This window comes from Somniosus microcephalus, chromosome 22, assembly GCF_052327205.1.
Source record: "Somniosus microcephalus isolate GS21.2 chromosome 22, FLI_Smic_1.0, whole genome shotgun sequence".
NCBI lineage: Eukaryota > Metazoa > Chordata > Chondrichthyes > Squaliformes > Somniosidae > Somniosus > Somniosus microcephalus.
Window position 1 is genome coordinate 48,374,775 of NC_141008.1, and position 22,920 is coordinate 48,397,694.

At 58.4% G+C, this 22,920-nt stretch overlaps 1 protein-coding gene across 1 annotated transcript in view; it reads left to right on the forward strand.

Annotated features, from left to right (window-relative positions):
• Positions 1–22,920, forward strand: part of LOC147102277 (bridge-like lipid transfer protein family member 2) — a 97,643-nt gene that overhangs the window by 13,624 nt on the left and 61,099 nt on the right. Inside the window, 9 exon segments of the mRNA XM_085965110.1 lie at positions 7,368–7,389; positions 7,488–7,854; positions 8,489–9,551; positions 11,889–12,080; positions 12,163–12,365; positions 13,546–13,664; positions 14,823–15,043; positions 19,124–19,314; positions 20,616–20,715. Coding sequence (XP_085821236.1) covers positions 7,368–7,389; positions 7,488–7,854; positions 8,489–9,551; positions 11,889–12,080; positions 12,163–12,365; positions 13,546–13,664; positions 14,823–15,043; positions 19,124–19,314; positions 20,616–20,715 — 2,478 coding nt within the window.

A 22,920-nucleotide genomic window follows, 5' to 3' on the forward strand; every position in this document is an offset into this window, starting at 1 on the left:
CAGTGACTAGTGGGGTACCGCAGGGATCGGTCCTTGGACCCCAGCTATTCACAATATATATTAATGATCTAGACGAGGGAACTAGATGTAACACCTCCAAATTTGCAGACGACACAAAGCTGGGTGGGCGTGTGTGCTGTGAGGAGCATGCCGAGAAACTCCAGGATGATTTGGACAGGTTGGGTGATTGGGCAAAAGCATGGCAGATGCAACATAACGTGGATAAATGCGAGGTTATCCACTTTGGTGGCAAAAACAGGAAGGCAGATTATTATCTGAATGGCAATAGATTGGGAAAAGGGGAAGTGCAACGAGACCTGGGTGTCCTTGTGCACCAGTCGCTGAAGGTAAGCATGCAGGTGCAGCAGGCGGTTAAGAAGGCAAATGGTATGTTGGCCTTCGTAGCGAGAGGATTCGAGTACAGGAGCAAGGATGTTTTGCTGCAGTTGTACAGGGCCTTGGTGAGACCACACCTTGAGTATTGTGTGCAGTTTTGGTCGCCTTATCTGAGGAAGGATGTTCTTGCCATGGAGGGAGTGCAGCGAAGATTCACCAGACTGATACCTGGGATGGCAGGAATGACGTATGAGGAGAGATTGGATCGATTGGGCTTATACTCGCTGGAGTTTAGAAGAATGAGAGGGGATCTCATTGAAACTTATGCAGGAGGGATGTTCCCGATGGCGGGGGAGTCCAGAACCAGGGGTCACAGTCTAAAGATAAGGGGTAAGCCATTTAGGACTGAGATGAGGAGGAATTTCTTCACCCAGAGAGTGGTGAACCTGTGGAATTCTCTACCACAGAAGGCAGTTGAGGCCAATTCATTAAATATATTCACGAAGGAGTTAGATATATTTCTTAAGGCGAAAGCGATATGGGGAGAAAGCAGGGACAGGGTACTGAATTTGGATGATCAGCCATGATCTCATTAAATGGCGGAACAGACTCGAGGGGCCGAATGGCCTACTCCTGCTCCTATCTATCTATATATATATATATATATATAAATCGGTACTTCTGTCTGTCATTCTGTCTGTCATCGCCTGTGCGTCTTGCGGATATGCGCTCGAAAGTTACAGGGCGTACCTACGCGCGCGTTACCTCCAAAGAAAGCTTACGCGTCCGAGACGGTTTTAAGCGTATTTACGTTTTGGCCAGGCTAAAATCCCGCTCGCGGTATCCCAAAAACCTTCAACGTTCCGCTCATTAGCATCTCATTATCCGCTCATTAGCGACAGAGTGACCTCGAGCTCGACCAATCGTACGCCGGGTTGCTGGCGTGTGCCGCCGGGCCAATCGGTGCGTGTGTGGCCGGGCCTTATCGTTCTGAACCGAGGTGAGTCGCCGCCATCTTGATTCCAAACTTTTCCTTTCTTTTTCCCGCTTTCTGCGTCTTAAAAAAAAACGTTGCTTTTAAAACACATATTGTTTTTTTAAAAATGATTTAGAAAGTAATTAACTTATCTAATCTCATTAATTTTCCTACCTTTCCCCGTTTTTCCAGGTAGGCCTAGAAGCCTCGGCGTCTCCTCCGCACCCACGCCCGAGCTAGGCACCTCCCGGCCCCACTCGAAGGCTGGAGGGCCGAGCCTCAGCCCAGCGCCGCTAGGGTGCGCGCGCAGCAGGAGCTGAGACGTCTCTGGCTCGGCCGGGGGGCGGGGCTTGCTGAGCGTCCAGCGTTACCCTGGCAACCGGGCCCGCCGGACGTCTCGCACAGCCGCAATCGACGGTCTTCACCTCGGGGGGGGGGGGGGGGGGGGGGGCCACGAGCCTCGGCGGGCGGGGGCCGCGCGCGCAGCAGGAGCAGCTGAGACACGGCGTCTCTCTGGCTTGGTCAGCGTCACGGTTGCCCTGGCAACCGGGCCCGCCGGCCGAGAGAGACGCCGCGTCTCAGCTCCTGCTGCGCGCGCAATCGGCGGTCTTCACCTCGGGGGGGGGGGGGGACCCCCGCCCTCCCTTCCCCGCCCCCCCCCCTCCCTCCCTTCCCCGCCCTCCCCCCTCCCCCTTCCTTCCCCTCCCTCCCCCTCCCCTCCCCCCACCCTCCCTTCCTCTCCCCTCCCCCTCTCCCCTCCCCTCCCCTCCCTCTCTTCCCCTCCCCCCAGTCGCTGTCTCTCTTCCCCCCCAGTCGCTGTCTCTCTTCCCCCCCAGTCGCTGTCTCTCTTCCCCCCCAGTCGCTGTCTCTCTTCCCCCCCAGTCGCTGTCTCTCTTCCCCCCCAGTCGCTGTCTCTCTTCCCCCCCAGTCGCTGTCTCTCTTCCCCCCCAGTCGCTGTCTCTCTTCCCCCCCAGTCGCTGTCTCTCTTCCCCCCCAGTCGCTGTCTCTCTTCCCCCCCAGTCGCTGTCTCTCTTCCCCCCCAGTCGCTGTCTCTCTTCCCCCCCAGTCGCTGTCTCTCTTCCCCCCCAGTCGCTCTCTCCCTTCCCCCCCAGTCGCTCTCTCCCTTCCCCCCCAGTCGCTCTCTCCCTTCCCCCCAGTCGCTCTCTCCCTTCCCCCCCAGTCGCTCTCTCCCTTCCCCCCCAGTCGCTCTCTCCCTTCCCCCCCAGTCGCTCTCTCCCTTCCCCCCCAGTCGCTCTCTCCCTTCCCCCCCAGTCGCTCTCTCCCTTCCCCCCCAGTCGCTCTCTCCCTTCCCCCCAGTCGCTCTCTCCCTTCCCCCCCAGTCGCTCTCTCCCTTCCCCCCCAGTCGCTCTCTCCCTTCCCCCCCAGTCGCTCTCTCCCTTCCCCCCCAGTCGCTCTCTCCCTTCCCCCCCAGTCGCTCTCTCCCTTCCCCCCCAGTCGCTCTCTCCCTTCCCCCCCAGTCGCTCTCTCCCTTCCCCCCCAGTCGCTCTCTCCCTTCCCCCCCAGTCGCTCTCTCCCTTCCCCCCCAGTCGCTCTCTCCCTTCCCCCCCAGTCGCTCTCTCCCTTCCCCCCCAGTCGCTCTCTCCCTTCCCCCCCAGTCGCTCTCTCCCTTCCCCCCCAGTCGCTCTCTCCCTTCCCCCCCAGTCGCTCTCTCCCTTCCCCCCCAGTCGCTCTCTCCCTTCCCCCCCAGTCGCTCTCTCCCTTCCCCCCCAGTCGCTCTCTCCCTTCCCCCCCAGTCGCTCTCTCCCTTCCCCCCCAGTCGCTCTCTCCCTTCCCCCCCAGTCGCTCTCTCCCTTCCCCCCCAGTCGCTCTCTCCCTTCCCCCCCAGTCGCTCTCTCCCTTCCCCCCCAGTCGCTCTCTCCCTTCCCCCCCAGTCGCTCTCTCCCTTCCCCCCCAGTCGCTCTCTCCCTTCCCCCCCAGTCGCTCTCTCCCTTCCCCCCCAGTCGCTCTCTCCCTTCCCCCCCAGTCGCTCTCTCCCTTCCCCCCCAGTCGCTCTCTCCCTTCCCCCCCAGTCGCTCTCTCCCTTCCCCCCCAGTCGCTCTCTCCCTTCCCCCCCAGTCGCTCTCTCCCTTCCCCCCCAGTCGCTCTCTCCCTTCCCCCCCCAGTCGCTCTCTCCCTTCCCCCCCCAGTCGCTCTCTCCCTTCCCCCCCCAGTCGCTCTCTCCCTTCCCCCCCCAGTCGCTCTCTCCCTTCCCCCCCCAGTCGCTCTCTCCCTTCCCCCCCCAGTCGCTCTCTCCCTTCCCCCCCCAGTCGCTCTCTCCCTTCCCCCCCCAGTCGCTCTCTCCCTTCCCCCCCCAGTCGCTCTCTCCCTTCCCCCCCCAGTCGCTCTCTCCCTTCCCCCCCCAGTCGCTCTCTCCCTTCCCCCCCCAGTCGCTCTCTCCCTTCCCCCCCAGTCGCTCTCTCCCTTCCCCCCCAGTCGCTCTCTCCCTTCCCCCCCAGTCGCTCTCTCCCTTCCCCCCCAGTCGCTCTCTCCCTTCCCCCCCAGTCGCTCTCTCCCTTCCCCCCCAGTCGCTCTCTCCCTTCCCCCCCAGTCGCTCTCTCCCTTCCCCCCCAGTCGCTCTCTCCCTTCCCCCCCAGTCGCTCTCTCCCTTCCCCCCCAGTCGCTCTCTCCCTTCCCCCCCAGTCGCTCTCTCCCTTCCCCCCCAGTCGCTCTCTCCCTTCCCCCCCAGTCGCTCTCTCCCTTCCCCCCCAGTCGCTCTCTCCCTTCCCCCCCAGTCGCTCTCTCCCTTCCCCCCCAGTCGCTCTCTCCCTTCCCCCCCAGTCGCTCTCTCCCTTCCCCCCCAGTCGCTCTCTCCCTTCCCCCCCAGTCGCTCTCTCCCTTCCCCCCCAGTCGCTCTCTCCCTTCCCCCCCAGTCGCTCTCTCCCTTCCCCCCCAGTCGCTCTCTCCCTTCCCCCCCAGTCGCTCTCTCCCTTCCCCCCCAGTCGCTCTCTCCCTTCCCCCCCAGTCGCTCTCTCCCTTCCCCCCCAGTCGCTCTCTCCCTTCCCCCCCAGTCGCTCTCTCCCTTCCCCCCCAGTCGCTCTCTCCCTTCCCCCCCAGTCGCTCTCTCCCTTCCCCCCCAGTCGCTCTCTCCCTTCCCCCCCAGTCGCTCTCTCCCTTCCCCCCCAGTCGCTCTCTCCCTTCCCCCCCAGTCGCTCTCTCCCTTCCCCCCCAGTCGCTCTCTCCCTTCCCCCCCAGTCGCTCTCTCCCTTCCCCCCCAGTCGCTCTCTCCCTTCCCCCCCAGTCGCTCTCTCCCTTCCCCCCCAGTCGCTCTCTCCCTTCCCCCCCAGTCGCTCTCTCCCTTCCCCCCCAGTCGCTCTCTCCCTTCCCCCCCAGTCGCTCTCTCCCTTCCCCCCCAGTCGCTCTCTCCCTTCCCCCCCAGTCGCTCTCTCCCTTCCCCCCCAGTCGCTCTCTCCCTTCCCCCCCAGTCGCTCTCTCCCTTCCCCCCCAGTCGCTCTCTCCCTTCCCCCCCAGTCGCTCTCTCCCTTCCCCCCCAGTCGCTCTCTCCCTTCCCCCCCAGTCGCTCTCTCCCTTCCCCCCCAGTCGCTCTCTCCCTTCCCCCCCAGTCGCTCTCTCCCTTCCCCCCCAGTCGCTCTCTCCCTTCCCCCCCAGTCGCTCTCTCCCTTCCCCCCCAGTCGCTCTCTCCCTTCCCCCCCAGTCGCTCTCTCCCTTCCCCCCCAGTCGCTCTCTCCCTTCCCCCCCAGTCGCTCTCTCCCTTCCCCCCCAGTCGCTCTCTCCCTTCCCCCCCAGTCGCTCTCTCCCTTCCCCCCCAGTCGCTCTCTCCCTTCCCCCCCAGTCGCTCTCTCCCTTCCCCCCCAGTCGCTCTCTCCCTTCCCCCCCAGTCGCTCTCTCCCTTCCCCCCCAGTCGCTCTCTCCCTTCCCCCCCAGTCGCTCTCTCCCTTCCCCCCCAGTCGCTCTCTCCCTTCCCCCCCAGTCGCTCTCTCCCTTCCCCCCCAGTCGCTCTCTCCCTTCCCCCCCAGTCGCTCTCTCCCTTCCCCCCCAGTCGCTCTCTCCCTTCCCCCCCAGTCGCTCTCTCCCTTCCCCCCCAGTCGCTCTCTCCCTTCCCCCCCAGTCGCTCTCTCCCTTCCCCCCCAGTCGCTCTCTCCCTTCCCCCCCAGTCGCTCTCTCCCTTCCCCCCCAGTCGCTCTCTCCCTTCCCCCCCAGTCGCTCTCTCCCTTCCCCCCCAGTCGCTCTCTCCCTTCCCCCCCAGTCGCTCTCTCCCTTCCCCCCCAGTCGCTCTCTCCCTTCCCCCCCAGTCGCTCTCTCCCTTCCCCCCCAGTCGCTCTCTCCCTTCCCCCCAGTCGCTCTCTCCCTTCCCCCCCAGTCGCTCTCTCCCTTCCCCCCCAGTCGCTCTCTCCCTTCCCCCCCAGTCGCTCTCTCCCTTCCCCCCCAGTCGCTCTCTCCCTTCCCCCCCAGTCGCTCTCTCCCTTCCCCCCCAGTCGCTCTCTCCCTTCCCCCCCAGTCGCTCTCTCCCTTCCCCCCCAGTCGCTCTCTCCCTTCCCCCCCAGTCGCTCTCTCCCTTCCCCCCCAGTCGCTCTCTCCCTTCCCCCCCAGTCGCTCTCTCCCTTCCCCCCCAGTCGCTCTCTCCCATCCCCCCCAGTCGCTCTCTCCCTTCCCCCCCAGTCGCTCTCTCCCTTCCCCCCCAGTCGCTCTCTCCCTTCCCCCCAGTCGCTCTCTCCCTTCCCCCCCAGTCGCTCTCTCCCTTCCCCCCCAGTCGCTCTCTCCCTTCCCCCCCAGTCGCTCTCTCCCTTCCCCCCCAGTCGCTCTCTCCCTTCCCCCCCAGTCGCTCTCTCCCTTCCCCCCCAGTCGCTCTCTCCCTTCCCCCCCAGTCGCTCTCTCCCTTCCCCCCCAGTCGCTCTCTCCCTTCCCCCCCAGTCGCTCTCTCCCTTCCCCCCCAGTCGCTCTCTCCCTTCCCCCCCAGTCGCTCTCTCCCTTCCCCCCCAGTCGCTCTCTCCCTTCCCCCCCAGTCGCTCTCTCCCTTCCCCCCCAGTCGCTCTCTCCCTTCCCCCCCAGTCGCTCTCTCCCTTCCCCCCCCAGTCGCTCTCTCCCTTCCCCCCCAGTCGCTCTCTCCCTTCCCCCCCAGTCGCTCTCTCCCTTCCCCCCCAGTCGCTCTCTCCCTTCCCCCCCAGTCGCTCTCTCCCTTCCCCCCCAGTCGCTCTCTCCCTTCCCCCCCAGTCGCTCTCTCCCTTCCCCCCCAGTCGCTCTCTCCCTTCCCCCCCAGTCGCTCTCTCCCTTCCCCCCCAGTCGCTCTCTCCCTTCCCCCCCAGTCGCTCTCTCCCTTCCCCCCCAGTCGCTCTCTCCCTTCCCCCCCAGTCGCTCTCTCCCTTCCCCCCCAGTCGCTCTCTCCCTTCCCCCCCAGTCGCTCTCTCCCTTCCCCCCCAGTCGCTCTCTCCCTTCCCCCCCAGTCGCTCTCTCTCTCTCTTCCAACAACAACATTCCCTCGAAAAAGCCTCGGCACCGCCGGGCACTTCAGCTAGCCTTCTATGTTTCTATGTAACTTTCTGCAACCTGTCAGTATAATTTAACCCTCTAAGCCCCCGATTCTTGCATAGAATTCCAATTGATCTTCCCAGGGGCTGACTCCATACATGCCTTCCAGCAAGGAATCACCGGATAGTGATCAGGAGGAGGAACCCTGGCTGATCTTCCCCACCCCCAGCCTAGTGCTGCTGAGGCCACATGTTTATTTAAATTAATTTTTGGGATGTGGGCGTCGCTGGCAAGGCCGGCATTTAGTGCCCATCATTAGTTGCCCTTGAGAAGGTGGTGGTGAGCCGCCTTCTTGAACCGCTGCAGCCCCTGTGGTGAAGGTGCTCCCACAGTGCTGTTAGGGAGGGAGTTCCAGGATTTTGACCCAGTGATGATGAAGGATCGGCCGATATACTTCTAAGTCAGGATGGTGTGTGACTTGGAGGGAAACTTGGAGGTGGTGGTGTTCCCATGTGCCTGCTGCCCTTGACCTTCTAGGTGGTAGAGGGCGCGGGTTTGGAAGGTGATTCAGTGCGCCTTGGCTAAGGAGGGAGAGAGTCAGCCGGGGCTCCTGCCCCTGGACACTATCCAGTGACCCTGCTGGAAAGGCGGATGTTTGGTCAGGGTAGGTCTGGGCTCAGCTTCGATGCTCTCTCCTCTTCCCCACTAGCTGAAAACCTCGCCATCACTCACTGTCCATCCACACCTGAAGAATGGCTGCTTCGGTGAGGTGCCGCACGCTGTCTGGTGTCTGTCGAACTGAATCCCAGCGAGAGGACGGGATGAAATTAGCCGTAGGGTTGGGTGCTTGGGGATTGAAACCTATTGCTCGATGGGTGACCTGTACAGTCTGCTCTCTCTCCTGTTGGACAGGTGCCAGCGTTCTGCAAGTCAAAGCCTTGTCCATTGATAACACCACAGACAGCTTAATCTGCGATGTGGAGAGACTGTCTCTCACACTGGTGAAGATCATAAATGACAGCATGCAGCTCTGGTCCAGCACCTCAGACACCCCTGATCATCTTCTCACCATGTCCCTCTTCTCCATGGCTTTCTTCATTCAGAGCTGGTCGTTCGAGGTAAGAAATCTGAGATTGTGAGCAGTAAGTGTGTGGAGGTTTAACACCTGACAAACTGGGTCTGTTAGTTAAAGTCAGCTCAGCACTCCCTCGGTTCAGCCCCTCCGACAGTGCGGCGCTCCCTCAGTACCGCCTCTCCGACAGTGCGGCGCTCCCTCAGTACTGCCCCTCCAACAGTGCGGCGCTCCCTCAGTGCTGCTCCTCCGACAGTGCGGCGTTCCCTCAGTGCTGCCCCTCCGACAGTGCGGCGCTCCCTCAGTACTGCCCCTCCGACAGTCCGGCGCTCCCTCAGTGCTGCCCCTCCGACAGTGCGGCGCTCCCTCAGTGCTGCCCCTCCGACAGTGCGGCGCTCCCTCAGTGCTGCCCCTCCGACAGTCCGGCGCTCCCTCAGTGCTGCCCCTCCGACAGTACGGCGCTCCCTCAGTACTGCCCCTCCGACAGTGCAGCGCTCCCTCAGTACTGCACTCGAGTGTCAGCCTAGATTTTTGTGTTCAAGCCTCTGGAGTGGGGGTGGAACCCACGACCTTCTGACTCAGAGCCGAGAGAGCCTGCTGCCCACTGAGCCACGGCCGACACCTAGGATTGGGAGGGGGGAGGGGTTGGACGTGCGTCTAACTATCCCGTTTCGTTTCAGCTGAACTCATTCGAGGACATCAGCGTGCGCTGGGACCTGGCCGGCCACATGTACCTGTACCAGCACGCCCGGGAGGCGCTGAGCATGCGCGAGACCCTGGAGAAAGCCCTGCCGAAACGCAGGCTGAAGTCGGATTCCAGCAACCTGTCGGTGGGGGCCGAGGGCAGGAAGGCCCTGGGCCTGGAGCTGGAGCTGAAGAGCGTGACGGTCACAGCGCACGTCACGTCCAAGCACTTCATCCAGCTGCGGGCGGAGAACCTTGTGGGCACGGCAAGTGCCGGCGAGGGGCGGGTCCAGGCATCACAGCTGGCCCTCAACTTCGACGGGCACGACATCTTCTCCTTCAAGGGGGCGGAGGTGCGGGCGGAGGGCCGGCCCGCCGAGCCCCAGTCCCCACGCGCCCTGCGGGACTCGGTGCGGGCGACCAGGAACGCGGTGTGGACCGTCCAGTTCTCCAGCGTCGGCGTGGAGTTCCCCTTCCGCTACGATTTCTCCCACACCTTCGACCGGTGCGTGGACGTGCAGAAGTGGCTGAAGGCGCTGCACGGGCAGCCGGAGGCAGAGGGGGGTCAGAGGGCGGCGGGGCCGCTGCCCCCTGACCTGGTCCTCCGTGTCGGCCACTTCTCCTTCGTCTTCCTGGACGACGTCTTCGAGGTCAAGCTGCGCGACAACTACGAGCTGATGAAGGACGAGAGCAAGGAGAGCTCGAAGCGGCTGCAGCTGTTGGACGCCCGGGTGACGGCCCTCAGGAAGCAGCATGGTGAGCTGCTGCCCGCCCGCAAGATTGAGGAGCTGTACGCCTCGCTGGAGCAGACCAACATTAACATGTACGTGCAGCGCTCGCAGCGACTCTACGCCAACACACCCATGCGCAAGGCTCTGCTGACCTGGGTGGTGTCGGAGCTGGAGGTAGCGGCCTTGGCAACGTCCTCGCTGCACGGGGCTGAGAAGGTGCAGGAGGAGATGAAAAGGATCGACTGCTCCAGTCCTTTCCCCGATGGCGGCCTCCGGCTGGCCATCCAATGGTGCCGAGCGGTGAAGTTCGGAGCCAAAGCGTTTCTTGGTGAGTCCAGGCTGATTCTGTAACGGTAATCTGAGGCTGCGTTCCTTGTCTGTGTCGATTGCCATCGGCCGTGATTCAGTGGATAGCACTCTCTGTGTGTCTCTCTCTCCCTCTGTCTGTCTCTCTCTCTCGCTCTCTCTGTCTCTCTCTCTCTCTCTGTTTCTCTCTCTGTCTCTCTCTCACTCTCACTCTCTCTCTCTGTCTCTCTCTCTCGCTCTGTCTGTCTCTCTCTCTGTCTCCCTCTCTCTGTCTCCCTCTCTGTCTCCCTCCCTCTCTGTCTCCCTCCCTCTCTGTCTCCCTCCCTCTCTGTCTCCCTCCCTCTCTGTCTCCCTCCCTCTCTGTCTCCCTCCCTCTCTGTCTCCCTCCCTCTCTGTCTCCCTCCCTCTCTGTCTCCCTCCCTCTCTGTCTCCCTCTCTCTCTGTCTCCCTCTCTCTCTGTCTCCCTCTCTCTCTGTCTCCCTCTCTCTCTGTCTCCCTCTCTCTCTGTCTCCCTCTCTCTCTGTCTCCCTCTCTCTCTGTCTCCCTCTCTCTCTGTCTCCCTCTCTCTCTGTCTCCCTCTCTCTCTGTCCCTCTCTCTCTGTCTCCCTCTCTCTCTGTCTCCCTCTCTCTCTGTCTCCCTCTCTCTCTGTCTCCCTCTCTCTCCGTCTCCCTCTCTCTCCGTCTCCCTCTCTCTCCGTCTCCCTCTCTCTCCGTCTCCCTCTCTCTCCGTCTCCCTCTCTCTCCGTCTCCCTCTCTCTCCGTCTCCCTCTCTCTCCGTCTCCCTCTCTCTCCGTCTCCCTCTCTCTCCGTCTCCCTCTCTCTCCGTCTCCCTCTCTCTCCGTCTCCCTCTCTCTCCGTCTCCCTCTCTCTCCGTCTCCCTCTCTCTCCGTCTCCCTCTCTCTCCGTCTCCCTCTCTCTCCGTCTCCCTCTCTCTCCGTCTCCCTCTCTCTCCGTCTCCCTCTCTCTCCGTCTCCCTCTCTCTCCGTCTCCCTCCCTCTCCGTCTCCCTCCCTCTCCGTCTCCCTCCCTCTCCGTCTCCCTCCCTCTCCGTCTCCCTCCCTCTCCGTCTCCCTCCCTCTCCGTCTCCCTCCCTCTCCGTCTCCCTCCCTCTCCGTCTCCCTCCCTCTCCGTCTCCCTCCCTCTCCGTCTCCCTCTCCCTCTCTCTCTGCGCTCCCTCAGTACTGCCCCTCCGACAGTGCGGCGCTCCCTCAGCACTGACCCTCCGACAGTGCGGCGCTCCCTCAGCACTGACCCTCCGACAGTGCGGCGCTCCCTCAGCACTGCCCCTCCGACAGTGCGGCACTCCCTCAGTACTGCCCCTCCGACAGTGCGGCGCTCCCTCAGTACTGCCCCTCCGACAGTGCGGCGCTCCCTCGGCACTGCACTGGAGTGTCAGCCTGGATTTTGTGCTCAAGTCTCTTGAGTGGGACTTGAACCCACAACCTTCTGACTCGGAGGCGAGAGAGAGAGTGCTGCCCACTGAGCCGCTGCCCACTGAGCCACTGCCGACACCCACTGTGCCCAGGATCAAGATTACATTCTTATTGTCCCCTTTATAGGTTTCTCTTATCTACCCTGGGAAATTGAGCTGCCGTTCCCAATGTGGGTGTGAGCCACACAAACTGGGAAGAGCCCAGGTTTGATCGCTGGCCTTCTGCTGAAACCCACCAGAGCAGTAGGGGGAATGACAGTTTACCTCAGTGCCTTCGGGTTAGGTAGGGGAATAAATAGCCAAGGTTAACCCACAACAACAGTGTGTATTTATACAGCGCCTTTAACGTAGTAAAACGTCCCAAGACGCTTCACAGGAACAATTATCAAACTAAATTTGACACCGAGCCACATGAGATATTGGGACAGGTGACCAAAAGCTTGTTCAAGGCGGGAGGTTTTAAGGAGAATCTTGAAGGAGGAGAGAGAGGTGAAGAGGTTTAGGGGCGAATTCCCGAGCTTAAGGCCCAGGCAGCTGAAAGCACGGATGCGCAAGAGGCTAGAATTGGAGGAGCGCAGAGATCTCGGGGTGGCTGTAGTCAATGTTCCCTTTAATTTTTTGCTGGGAGCGCGCCCCATTCAAAATATGGTGCTTTTCCCCATTTAAAAGCCTGTGAGCAGCTGAACGGGACCATTGGTTGTGGTAACCCTGCTGGAAAGTGGGCTCTGTGGAATTGGCCAGGTCAGGAGCGGGCTCGGATTGGGTGATGCCCCTACAGCTGAATAACCCGATACCCGTGGTCCGGGTAAGAACGGCCGCTTGGCTGAGACACCAGAGGGCGCCCGTGACCCTAGCGAGTGGCGAGGAGGGGGCGGTGTGGAGGGAAAGGCTCCCGAAACGCTAATACTGGTGTTGTTCACGCCCGCAGTTCGAATCCGGGACTACCCTCGCTACCTGTTTGAGATCCGAGACTGGAACCTGTCCGGGAATCTGATCGGGGCCGAGGAGGACGGACGTCCCCGGGCACGGCGGAAGGCAAAAATCTCGCTGGGGGCTCCCTGGGGGGACATCATCATCGAAAGGAACATGCCCCCTTTGAAATGGTACCACGACTTTGAATGTAAGTAGCTGGGTGTTTCGGGTCCAGAGACCTCTTGTCCAGCTGGCTCACGCTCCTCACGCTGTCCCTCTTTCCCTCTCAGCCCACATCTCTCTCTTCACCATCGTGTGGGGCCCGTGCTGGGACCCAGCCTGGACTCTGATCGGACAGGCAGTCGACCTTCTCACCAAGCCCACGGCCGATCCAAGCCCACCCCTCACCTGGTGGGACAAAAGCCGACTGCTGTTCCACGGGCGCTGGGCCATGGAAATCGAGCAGGCCAATCTGCACCAGCTCGCCACAGAGGTAGGGGCAGGGGTGGGATGGGGGGCGGTAGTGGAGGGAGGGAGGGAAAGGAGGAAGGGGAGCAGTCGGGTGGGGAGGGGGGAATGGAAGCAATGTTCCTACTAAGCTGTGCGGCCGCACAGTAATCTGCAGGGCCCCACACAGGCCGCTCAGCGGCTTTTTACATTGTAAATAACGCACATTCGCAGAAATTTAAGGTTAATGTAGGAGGGTCTGGATTTACACTGGGTGTGGGGGGAGTTAATACAGGAGGGTCTGGATTTACACTGGGTGTGGGGGGGAGTTAATACAGGAGGGTCTGGATTTACACTGGGTGTGGGGGGGAGTTAATACAGGAGGGTCTGGATTTACACTGGGTGTGGGGGGGAGTTAATACAGGAGGGTCTGGATTTACACTGGGTGTGGGGGGGAGTTAATACAGGAGGGTCTGGATTTACACTGGGTGTGGGGGGAGTTAATACAGGAGGGCCTGGATTTACACTGGGTGTGGGGGTAGTTAATACAGGAGGGTCTGGATTTACACTGGGTGTGGGGGGGAGTTAATACAGGAGGGTCTGGATTTACACTGGGTGTGGGGGTAGTTAATACAGGAGGGTCTGGATTTACACTGGGTGTGGGGGTAGTTAATACAGGAGGGTCTGGATTTACACTGGGTGTGGGGGGAGTTAATACAGGAGGGTCTGGATTTACACTGGGTGTGGGGGTAGTTAATACAGGAGGGTCTGGATTTACACTGGGTGTGGGGGGAGTTAATACAGGAGGGTCTGGATTTACACTGGGAGGGGGGAGTTAATACAGGAGGGTCTGGATTTACACTGGGTGTGGGGGGAGTTAATACAGGAGGGTCTGGATTTACACTGGGTGTGGGGGGAGTTAATACAGGAGGGTCTGGATTTACACTGGGTGTGGGGGGAGTTAATACAGGAGGGTCTGGATTTACACTGGGTGTGGGGGGGAGTTAATACAGGAGGGTCTGGATTTACACTGGGTGTGGGGGGGAGTTAATACAGGAGGGTCTGGATTTACACTGGGTGTGGGGGGGAGTTAATACAGGAGGGTCTGGATTATAAGGGGGGCGGGTTGAGTGTGGAGGGTGAGGGTGTGAGAGGTTCTTCCTGTGCATACGTTTGAGCTTTCAGCGTGCGTGTTATTTTGTGTAACGTTCTTCGCCATTCAACAGGATCCGTACAACACCACGGAGAACATGCACCTGGAGTGGAACAAGTTACAATACAATTGGAATAACTGCGAGTTTACCTTTAAAGGTGACCTCGACGTCAATGTCCGCACAGCATCCAAGTAAGTGATGGGGCAATGTCTTCCAATTCATCCCAGGATCACTCGAAAGAGGGTTTCAGCCGGGCCTCAGTGGGCAGCACTCTCTCTCGTCTCTGAGGGAGCATCACACTGTTGGAGGGGCAGTACTGAGGGAATGCTGCACTGTCGGTGGGGGCAGTATTGAGGGAGCGCTGCACTGTCGGAGGGGCAGTACTGTGGGAGCGCTGCACTGTCGGAGGGGCAGTACTGAGGGGAGTGCTGCACTGTCGGAGGGGCAGTACTGAGGGAGCGCTGCACTGTCGGAGGGGCAGTACTGAGGGAGTGCTGCACTGTTGGAGGGGCAGTACTGAGGGAGCGCTGCACTGTCGGAGGGACAGTACTGAGGGAGCGCTGCACTGTCGGAGGGGCAGTACTGAGGGAGCGCCGCACTGTCGGAGGGTCAGTACCGAGGGAGCGCCGCACTGTCGGAGGGGCAGTACTGAGGGAGCGCCGCACTGTCGGAGGGGCAGTACTGAGGGAGCGCCGCACTGTCGGAGGGGCAGTACTGAGGGAGCACCGCACTGTCGGAGGGGCAGTACTGAGGGAGCGCCGCACTGTCGGAGGGGCAGTACTGAGGGAGCGCCGCACTGTCGGAGGGGCAGTACTGAGGGAGTGCCGCACTGTCGGAGGGGCAGTACTGAGGTAGTGCCGCACTGTCGGAGGGGCAGTACTGAGGGAGTGCTGCACTGTCGGAGGGGCAGTACTGAGGGAGCGCCGCACTGTCGGAGGGGCAGTACTGAGGGAGCGCCGCACTGTCGGAGGGGCAGTACTGAGGGAGCGCCGCACTGTCGGAGGTGCCGACTTTCAGATGAAGCGTTAAACCGAGGTCCCATCTGCTCTCTCGGGTGGATGTAAAAGTGAGCACTGGGCGGAAGGGATCAGGGGATGAGTGGGGCATGAGCGCAGTCAACGAGAATGATCTTTTGGAGGCTCTGAAGGCTGAGTGGGCTAGGGTAGACAAGGTGGATGTGTAGCGGGCGAGAGGCGAAGGTGCAGGAGGGACGGGTTCAGTTGGAGGTTAACGTGAGGATCCATTAGCGTGGTGCAGGCCTGACCCATGGCTGGGAGGTTGCTGGCTCAGGGGCTCGGTGTGAAAATGACGCAGATCACTGACTCTGCCACCTTCCCTTTCCTGCCCAGGTACGACGACTGCTGCTTCCAGCACCTGCCCGATCTGTCCATCATCATCGGCCTCCACTGGCTCTGCCTTGGGAACCCACTCGACCACCACAGCGTCTCCCTCTGCTCCCCGGACAAGCTGGATGCCTTGCCGGCCGGAGAAAAACATGATTCCTATAAATTCTTCCGATCTGAGAACCTCAACCTGTCGATAACTATGGATCTGAACCGGTCGGGCAGAGGTGAATGCCTTCGCAGGGACTGGCCGCGTTTACGCTGAAGCCGCGCTGAGTGTGCACACGTGTGTTTGCTCACTGGGGCGTGTGAGTGCGGTGGGAGTAGGTGCCTTTCCACGGGTTTGCCTTGCGCTGTGTGCGTGTTTCTGTCTGTCCCTTCCTGCCACCCCATCATTTGAGGTCGGCTGATTTTTATCTGTCAGGACTCGGCCAAAACCGACTGGGAATAATTGACCCGCCTAACTTTTAAACCACCCATCGCGATCATCTTGCAGTTTCGAGTCTGGCGCAAACGGTAACGCAGAATCGGAGGGCGTTACCACAGCTGGACCCTATTGTCTCACCAATCCACAATCACTCTCACACCAATCCACACACTCACTCACACCAATCCACACACTCACTCACACCAATCCACACACTCACTCACACCAATCCACACTCACTCTCACACCAATCCACACTCACTCTCACACCAATCCACACTCACTCTCACACCAATCCACACTCTCTCTCACACCAATCCACACTCACTCTCACACCAATCCCACCAATCCACACTCACTCTCACACCAATCCACACTCTCTCACACCAATCCACACTCACTCTCACACCAATCCACACTCTCTCACACCAATCCACACTCACTCTCACACCAATCCACACTCACTCTCACCAATCCACACTCTCACACCAATCCACACTCACTCTCACACCAATCCACACTCACTCTCACACCAATCCACACTCTCTCTCACACCAATCCACACTCACTCTCACACCAATCCACACTCACTCTCACACCAATCCCACCAATCCACACTCACTCTCACACCAATCCACACTCTCTCACACCAATCCACACTCACTCTCACACCAATCCACACTCTCTCACACCAATCCACACTCACTCTCACACCAATCCACACTCACTCTCACCAATCCACACTCTCACACCAATCCACACTCTCTCACACCAATCCACACACACTTTCACACCAATCCACACTCTCTCTCGCACCAATCCACACTCACTCTCACACCAATCCACACTCACTCTCACACCAATCCACACTCACTCTCACACCAATCCACACTCACTCTCACACCAATCCACACTCACTCTCACACCAATCCACACTCACTCTCACACCAATCCACACTCTCTCTCACACCAATCCACACTCTCACTCACACCAATCCACACTCACTCTCGCACCAATCCACACTCACTCTCACACCAATCCACACTCTCTCGCACCAATCCACACTCACTCTCTCTCTCTCTTACACTCACTCTCACACCAATCCACACTCTCTCTCACACCAATCCACACTCTCACTCACACCAATCCACACTCACTCTCGCACCAATCCACACTCACTCTCACACCAATCCACACTCTCTCGCACCAATCCACACTCACTCTCACACCAATCCACAGTCACTCACACCAATCCACACACTCTCTCACACCAATCCACACTCACTCTCACACCAATCCACACTCACTCTCACACCAATCCACACTCACACTCAGACCAATCCACACTCACTCTCACACCAATCCACACTCTCTCTCACACCAATCCACACTCTCTCTCACACCAATCCACACTCTCTCACACCAATCCACACACTCTCTCACACCAATCCACACTCACTCTCACACCAATCCACACTCTCTCTCACACCAATCCACACTCACTCTCACACCAATCCACACTCTCTCTCACACCAATCCACACTCTCTCTCACACCAATCCACACTCTCTCTCACACCAATCCACACTCTCTCACACCAATCCACACACTCTCTCACACCAATCCACACTCACTCTCACACCAATCCACACACTCTCTCACACCAATCCACACTCACTCTCACACCAATCCACACTCTCTCTCACACCAATCCACACTCTCTCTCACACCAATCCACACTCTCACTCACACCAATCCACACTCTCACTCACACCAATCCACACTCTCACTCACACCAATCCACACTCACTCTCATACCAATCCACACTCTCACTCACACCAATCCACACTCTCACTCACACCAATCCACACTCTCACTCACACCAATCCACACTCACTCTCACACCAATCCACACTCACTCTCACCAATCCACACTCACTCTCACACCAATCCACAATCCCTCTCACACCAATCCACACTCACTCTCACACCAATCCACACTTACTCTCACACCAATCCACACACTCTCGCACCAATCCACACTCACACTCACACCAATCCACACTCACTCTCACACCAATCCACACTTACTCTCACACCAATCCACACTCTCACTCACACCAATCCACACTCACTCTCACACCAATCCACACTCACTCTCACACCAATCCACACTCACTCTCACCAATCCACACTCACTCTCACACCAATCCACACTCACTCTCACACCAATCCACTCTCACTCTCACACCAATCCACACACACACACACCAATCCACACTCACTCTCACACCAATCCACACACACTCACACCAATCCACACTCACTCTCACACCAATCCACACACACTCACACCAATCCACACTCACTCTCACACCAATCCACACTCACTCTCACACCAATCCACACACTCACTCACCCCAATCACCACACACTCTCACACTCACTCACACCAATCCACACTCACTCTCACACCAATCCACACTCACTCTCACACCAATCCACACTCATCCGCACACACACTAATCCGCACACACACTCACTCACACCAATCCACACAAACTCTCACACTCACTCACTCTCACACCAATCCACACACCCTCTCACACTCACTCTCACACCAATCCACACTCATCCGCACACACTCACTCTCACACCAATCCACACTCATCCGCACACACACTCATCCGCACACACACTCACTCACACCAATACACACTCACTCACACCAATCCACACACTCACACTCATCTGCACACACACTCACTCACACCAACCCACACAACCTCTCTCACTCACTCACTCTCACACCAATCCACACACCCTCTCACACTCACACCAATCCACACTCATCCGCACACACTCACTCTCACACCAATCCACACTCACTCTCACACTCACTCACTCTCACACCAATCCACACACTCACTCACACAAATCCACACACTTACTCACACCAATCCACACACCCTCTCACATTCACTCTCACACCAATCCACACAATCTCACACTCGCACCAATCCACACACCCTCTCACACTCACTCTCTCACCAATCCACACACCCTCTCACACTCACTCTCTCACCAATCCACACACCCTCTCACACCAATCCACACAATCTCACACTCACACCAATCCACACACCCTCTCACACTCACTCTCTCACCAATCCACACACCCACTCACTCTCACACCAATCCACACACCCACTCACACACACTCACACAAACACTGTCATGCACCACACGCACTCTCACACTCACATAGACACATGCAGTCACGCACGCACACTCACTCGCACTCGCATGGACACATTCACACACACACACACTCTCACGCGCACACCCTTACGCACACTCAGGCGCACGCACTCATGCACGCACACTCAAAAACACACACACTTACACATGCTCTCACACACTCGCGCACTCTCACTCGCGCACACACACTCTCACGCACACTCTCGCACACACACTCATGCACCCACACACTCACTCTCACGCATGCACACACACGCACTCATGCACTCACACTCACTTACACACACTCACACGCACGTGCACTCTCACACACATTCTCACACACACACACCACACCCTCACGCACACACACTCACAACCATCCGCACACACACACCACACACTCACCACACACTCTCACACAGACTGTCACACAGACTGTCACACACACCTCGAAGATCATGTTATCACATCGATTTCTACCCATTTTTGAAAGCTCCAAAATAAACTCAGTTCTCTAGAACCTTTTTCCCCAGGTGTAAATAGTGAAAGTGCAGATCTGTCCCCGGACGCTGCTGCCATGTGTTGCGGCGTTGAAGGTGTGTTGTACCGGTCAGTAATCCCTCCTGTTTCTCTCAGAGAGCACTGAGCCCCGGATCCTGCTGTACAGCAGCACTCTGCGCTGGATGCAGAATTTTTGGGCAACATGGACGACTGTCTCCAAACCCATCTGTCGTGGAAAACTCTTTCACAACCTGAAGCCAAGCAAGAAAAAGCTGAGCCAACATTACAAGCAGATGTCCTTCAACCCACTCTTCCCTCAAGTACAGGTAGTGTACGTCCTCCTCTCTCCCTCACTGTCCCGTCGGTGCCCTCCTCTCTCCCTCACTGTCCCGTCGGTGCCCTCCTCTCTCCCTCACTGTCCCGTCAGTGTCCCCCTCCCCTCTCCCCCCTCACTGTCCTCAGTGTCCCCCTCCCCTCTCCCTCACTGTCCCGTCAGTGTCCCCCTCCCCTCTCCATCACTGTCCCTCAGTGTCCCCCCTCCCCCTCTTCCCTCACTGTCCCGTCAGTGTCCCCCTCCCCTCTCCCTCACTGTCCCGTCAGTGTCCCCCTCCCCTCTCCCTCACTGTCCTCAGTGTCCCCCCTCCCCTCTCCCTCACTGTCCCGTCAGTGTCCCCCTCCCCTCTCCCTCACTGTCCCGTCAGTGTCCCCCTCCCCTCTCCCTCACTGTCCCGTCAGTGTCCCCCTCCCCTCTCCCTCACTGTCCCGTCAGTGTCCCCCTCCCCTCTCCCTCACTGTCCCGTCAGTGTCCCCCTCCCCTCTCCCTCACTGTCCCGTCAGTGTCCCCCTCCCCTCTCCCTCACTGTCCCGTCAGTGTCCCCCTCCCCCTCTCCCTCACTGTCCTCAGTGTCCCCCTCCCCTCTCCCTCACTGTCCTCAGTGTCCCCCTCCCCTCTCCCTCACTGTCCTCAGTGTCCCCCTCCCCTCTCCCTCACTGTCCTCAGTGTCCCCCCTCCCCTCTCCCTCACTGTCCTCAGTGTCCCCCCTCCCCTCTCCCTCACTGTCCCGTCCAGTGTCCCCCTCCCCTCTCCCTCACTGTCCTCAGTGTCCCCCTCCCCTCTCCCTCACTGTCCCGTCAGTGTCCCCCTCCCCTCTCCCTCACTGTCCTCAGTGTCCCCCTCCCCTCTCCCCTCACTGTCCCCTCAGTGTCCCCCTCCCCTCTCCCCTCACTGTCCCGTCAGTGTCCCCCTCCCCTCTCCCTCACTGTCCCGTCAGTGAGACAGCGGTATGTCGCCCTCTCTCCGGTACGGACGAGCACTCTCTGACACACACTGCTGCTCAGGCAGTTTCTGCTTCAATGGTAGGCGCTGACTGGGTGTTTCCAGGTGCCTCCGGGTGTGACTCCAGCAATGTTCACTCTAATTTTTTTTGTGGGGGGGGGGGGGGGGGGGGGGGTCGCACGGCCCCTTTAGCGGTCTGCGCAGCCTCTTCCAAAGTCCGCGCATGTGCGTTTTTTGCGCTGGATCTCCAGAACGCTGCGCAGCTACGCAGCTTCAAGGGAACATTGGTCTCGGGGCGTGTCTCCGGATGTTTCGGGGTGTTGTCTGATCCTTTCTCTCTCCCCCCTTCAGGTCCATTACTGGGCGTCGTTTGCACAGCAGCGTGGGATTGAGGTGCAGTGCACCCATGGGCATGTCTTCACGCAAGCAACACAGAGAGTCATACCGCAGGGTAAGAAAGACTTGCATTTGTATAGCGGCTTTCCCAACCCCAGACAACTTTTGAAATGTAGTCACTGTTGGAACATAGGAAACGCGGCAGCCAATTTGTGCACAGCAAGCTCCCACAAGCAGCAATGACCAGAGTTGTTTTTTTTTAGTGATGTTGGTTGGGGGATAAATATTGGCCAGGGCACCGGGGAAAACTCTGCACTCCTTGAATAGTGGCCATGGGATCTTTAACAACCACCTGAACGGTAGACGGTGCCCCTCTGTTTAATGTCCTATTCGACCCCCCCCCCCACCCAGCAATGAAACTCTCCTCAGTAGCCGCGCTGGAGCGTTAACTCAGGTTAGGTGCTCAAGTCTGTAGTGAGGCTTGAACCCACCGCTTTGCCAGAGTGAGCTAAGCTGACACGAGAATCTCTCGGGTTCCACCTCTGCGCCTTTTTTGAGGGAGCTGATCCCACGGATGCTACAACTGGCTCCTTAGCCGTAGCCGAGGGAGGTTTAAAAACCAGCCTGGGTTTCCATTCCCGATCCTCGTCCAGTTGGAAGTTGGGTGCGGTGTCAGGACTGGCCTCAGCTGTGATGTCCTTGCACTTACTGTTTGGGCTCAAACATGCTGAATGGCCATTGAATGCGGGCAGGCACTACCTGTGGAACCCGCACCCCTGCAAGAGTCTGCACATGTTTTTTAAATTCACCTACATAGGACCTTATTTGGAAAACTCTCTAACTGGAGTGATGATGTGAAATGCTGTCCTTTTCATTTCATCGGGGCAATGGGAATCAATGTTCCCTCTAATTTATTTTTTGGGTGCGCGGCCCCATTCAAACCTTCGCGCATGTGCGGTTTCCTGCATTAAAAGTCCGGTGCGTGGTCTGTGCAGGAGCTCCACACCACTCGGCCGTGCAGCCTAACGGGAACATTGACGGGAACACCACATTTATTTCTCATCCCCAGTTCTCTTTTTTTTTAGCCAATATCTTTTAGCGACTTGGTGTCTTGTTTGGCCACTTCAGTAGGCTTTACACAGAATAACATCGCGTCTACAGCACAGAATTCAGCCCCACTGCTCCGTGCCGGTGTTTGTGCTCCACTCGAGCCTCCTCCACCCCTCTTCATCTCACTCTATCAGCAATACTTCGATTCCCTTCTCCCTCATGTGTTTATCCAGCTTCCCCTTAAATGCATCTATACTATTCGCCTCAACCACTCCCTGTGGTAGCGAGTTCCACATTCTCACCACTCTCTGGGTAAAGAAGTTTCTCCCGATTGGATTTATTAGTGACTCTCTTATATTGATGGCCCCTAGTTCTGGTCTCCCCCACAAGTGGAAACATCTTCTCTATGTCTACCCTATCGAACCCTTTCATAATTTTAAAGACCTCTATCAGGTCACCCCTCAGTCTTCACTTTTCTAGAGAAAAGAGCCCCAGCCTGTTCAACCTTTCCTGATAGTTATAACCTCTCACCCTTTTTGCACTTTCTCCAGTGCCTCTTTACGTTACATAGGAACAGGAGGAGGCCATTCAGTGAGATCATGGCTCATCAGTGACCTAACTCCATGTACCCACCTTTGGCTCATATCCCTTAATACCTTTGGTTAACAGAAAGCCATCACGCTCCGATTTAAAATTAACAATTGACCTAGCACCAATTGCTGTTTGCGGAAGAGAGTTCCAAACTTCTACCGCCCTTTGTGTGTAGAAGTGTTTCCTGATTTCACTCCTGATAGGTCTGGCTCTAATTTTTAGACTATGCCCCCTAGTCCTAGAATCTCCAACCAGCGGAAATAGTTTCTCTCTATCTACCCTATCTGTTCCCCTTAATATCCTGAAAACTTCGATCAGATCACCCCTTAACCCTCTAAATTCCAGGGAATACAACCCTAGTTTGTGTAACCTCTCCTCGTATTATTCTGGTAAACCTACGCTGCACTCCCTCCAAGGCCAATATATCCTTCCTAAGGTGTGGTGCCCAGGACTGCTCACAGTGCTCCAGGTGTGGTCTAACCAGGGTTTTGTACAGCTGCAGCATAACTTCTACCCCCTTGTACTCTAGTCCTCTAGATATAAAGGCCAGCATCCCATTAGCCTCTTTGATTATGTGTACCTGCTCGTGACATTTTAATGATCTATGTACCTGGACCCCCAAGTCTCTTTGGACCTCCACTGTTTTCAGCCTTTCACCATTTAGAAAGTACCCTGTTCT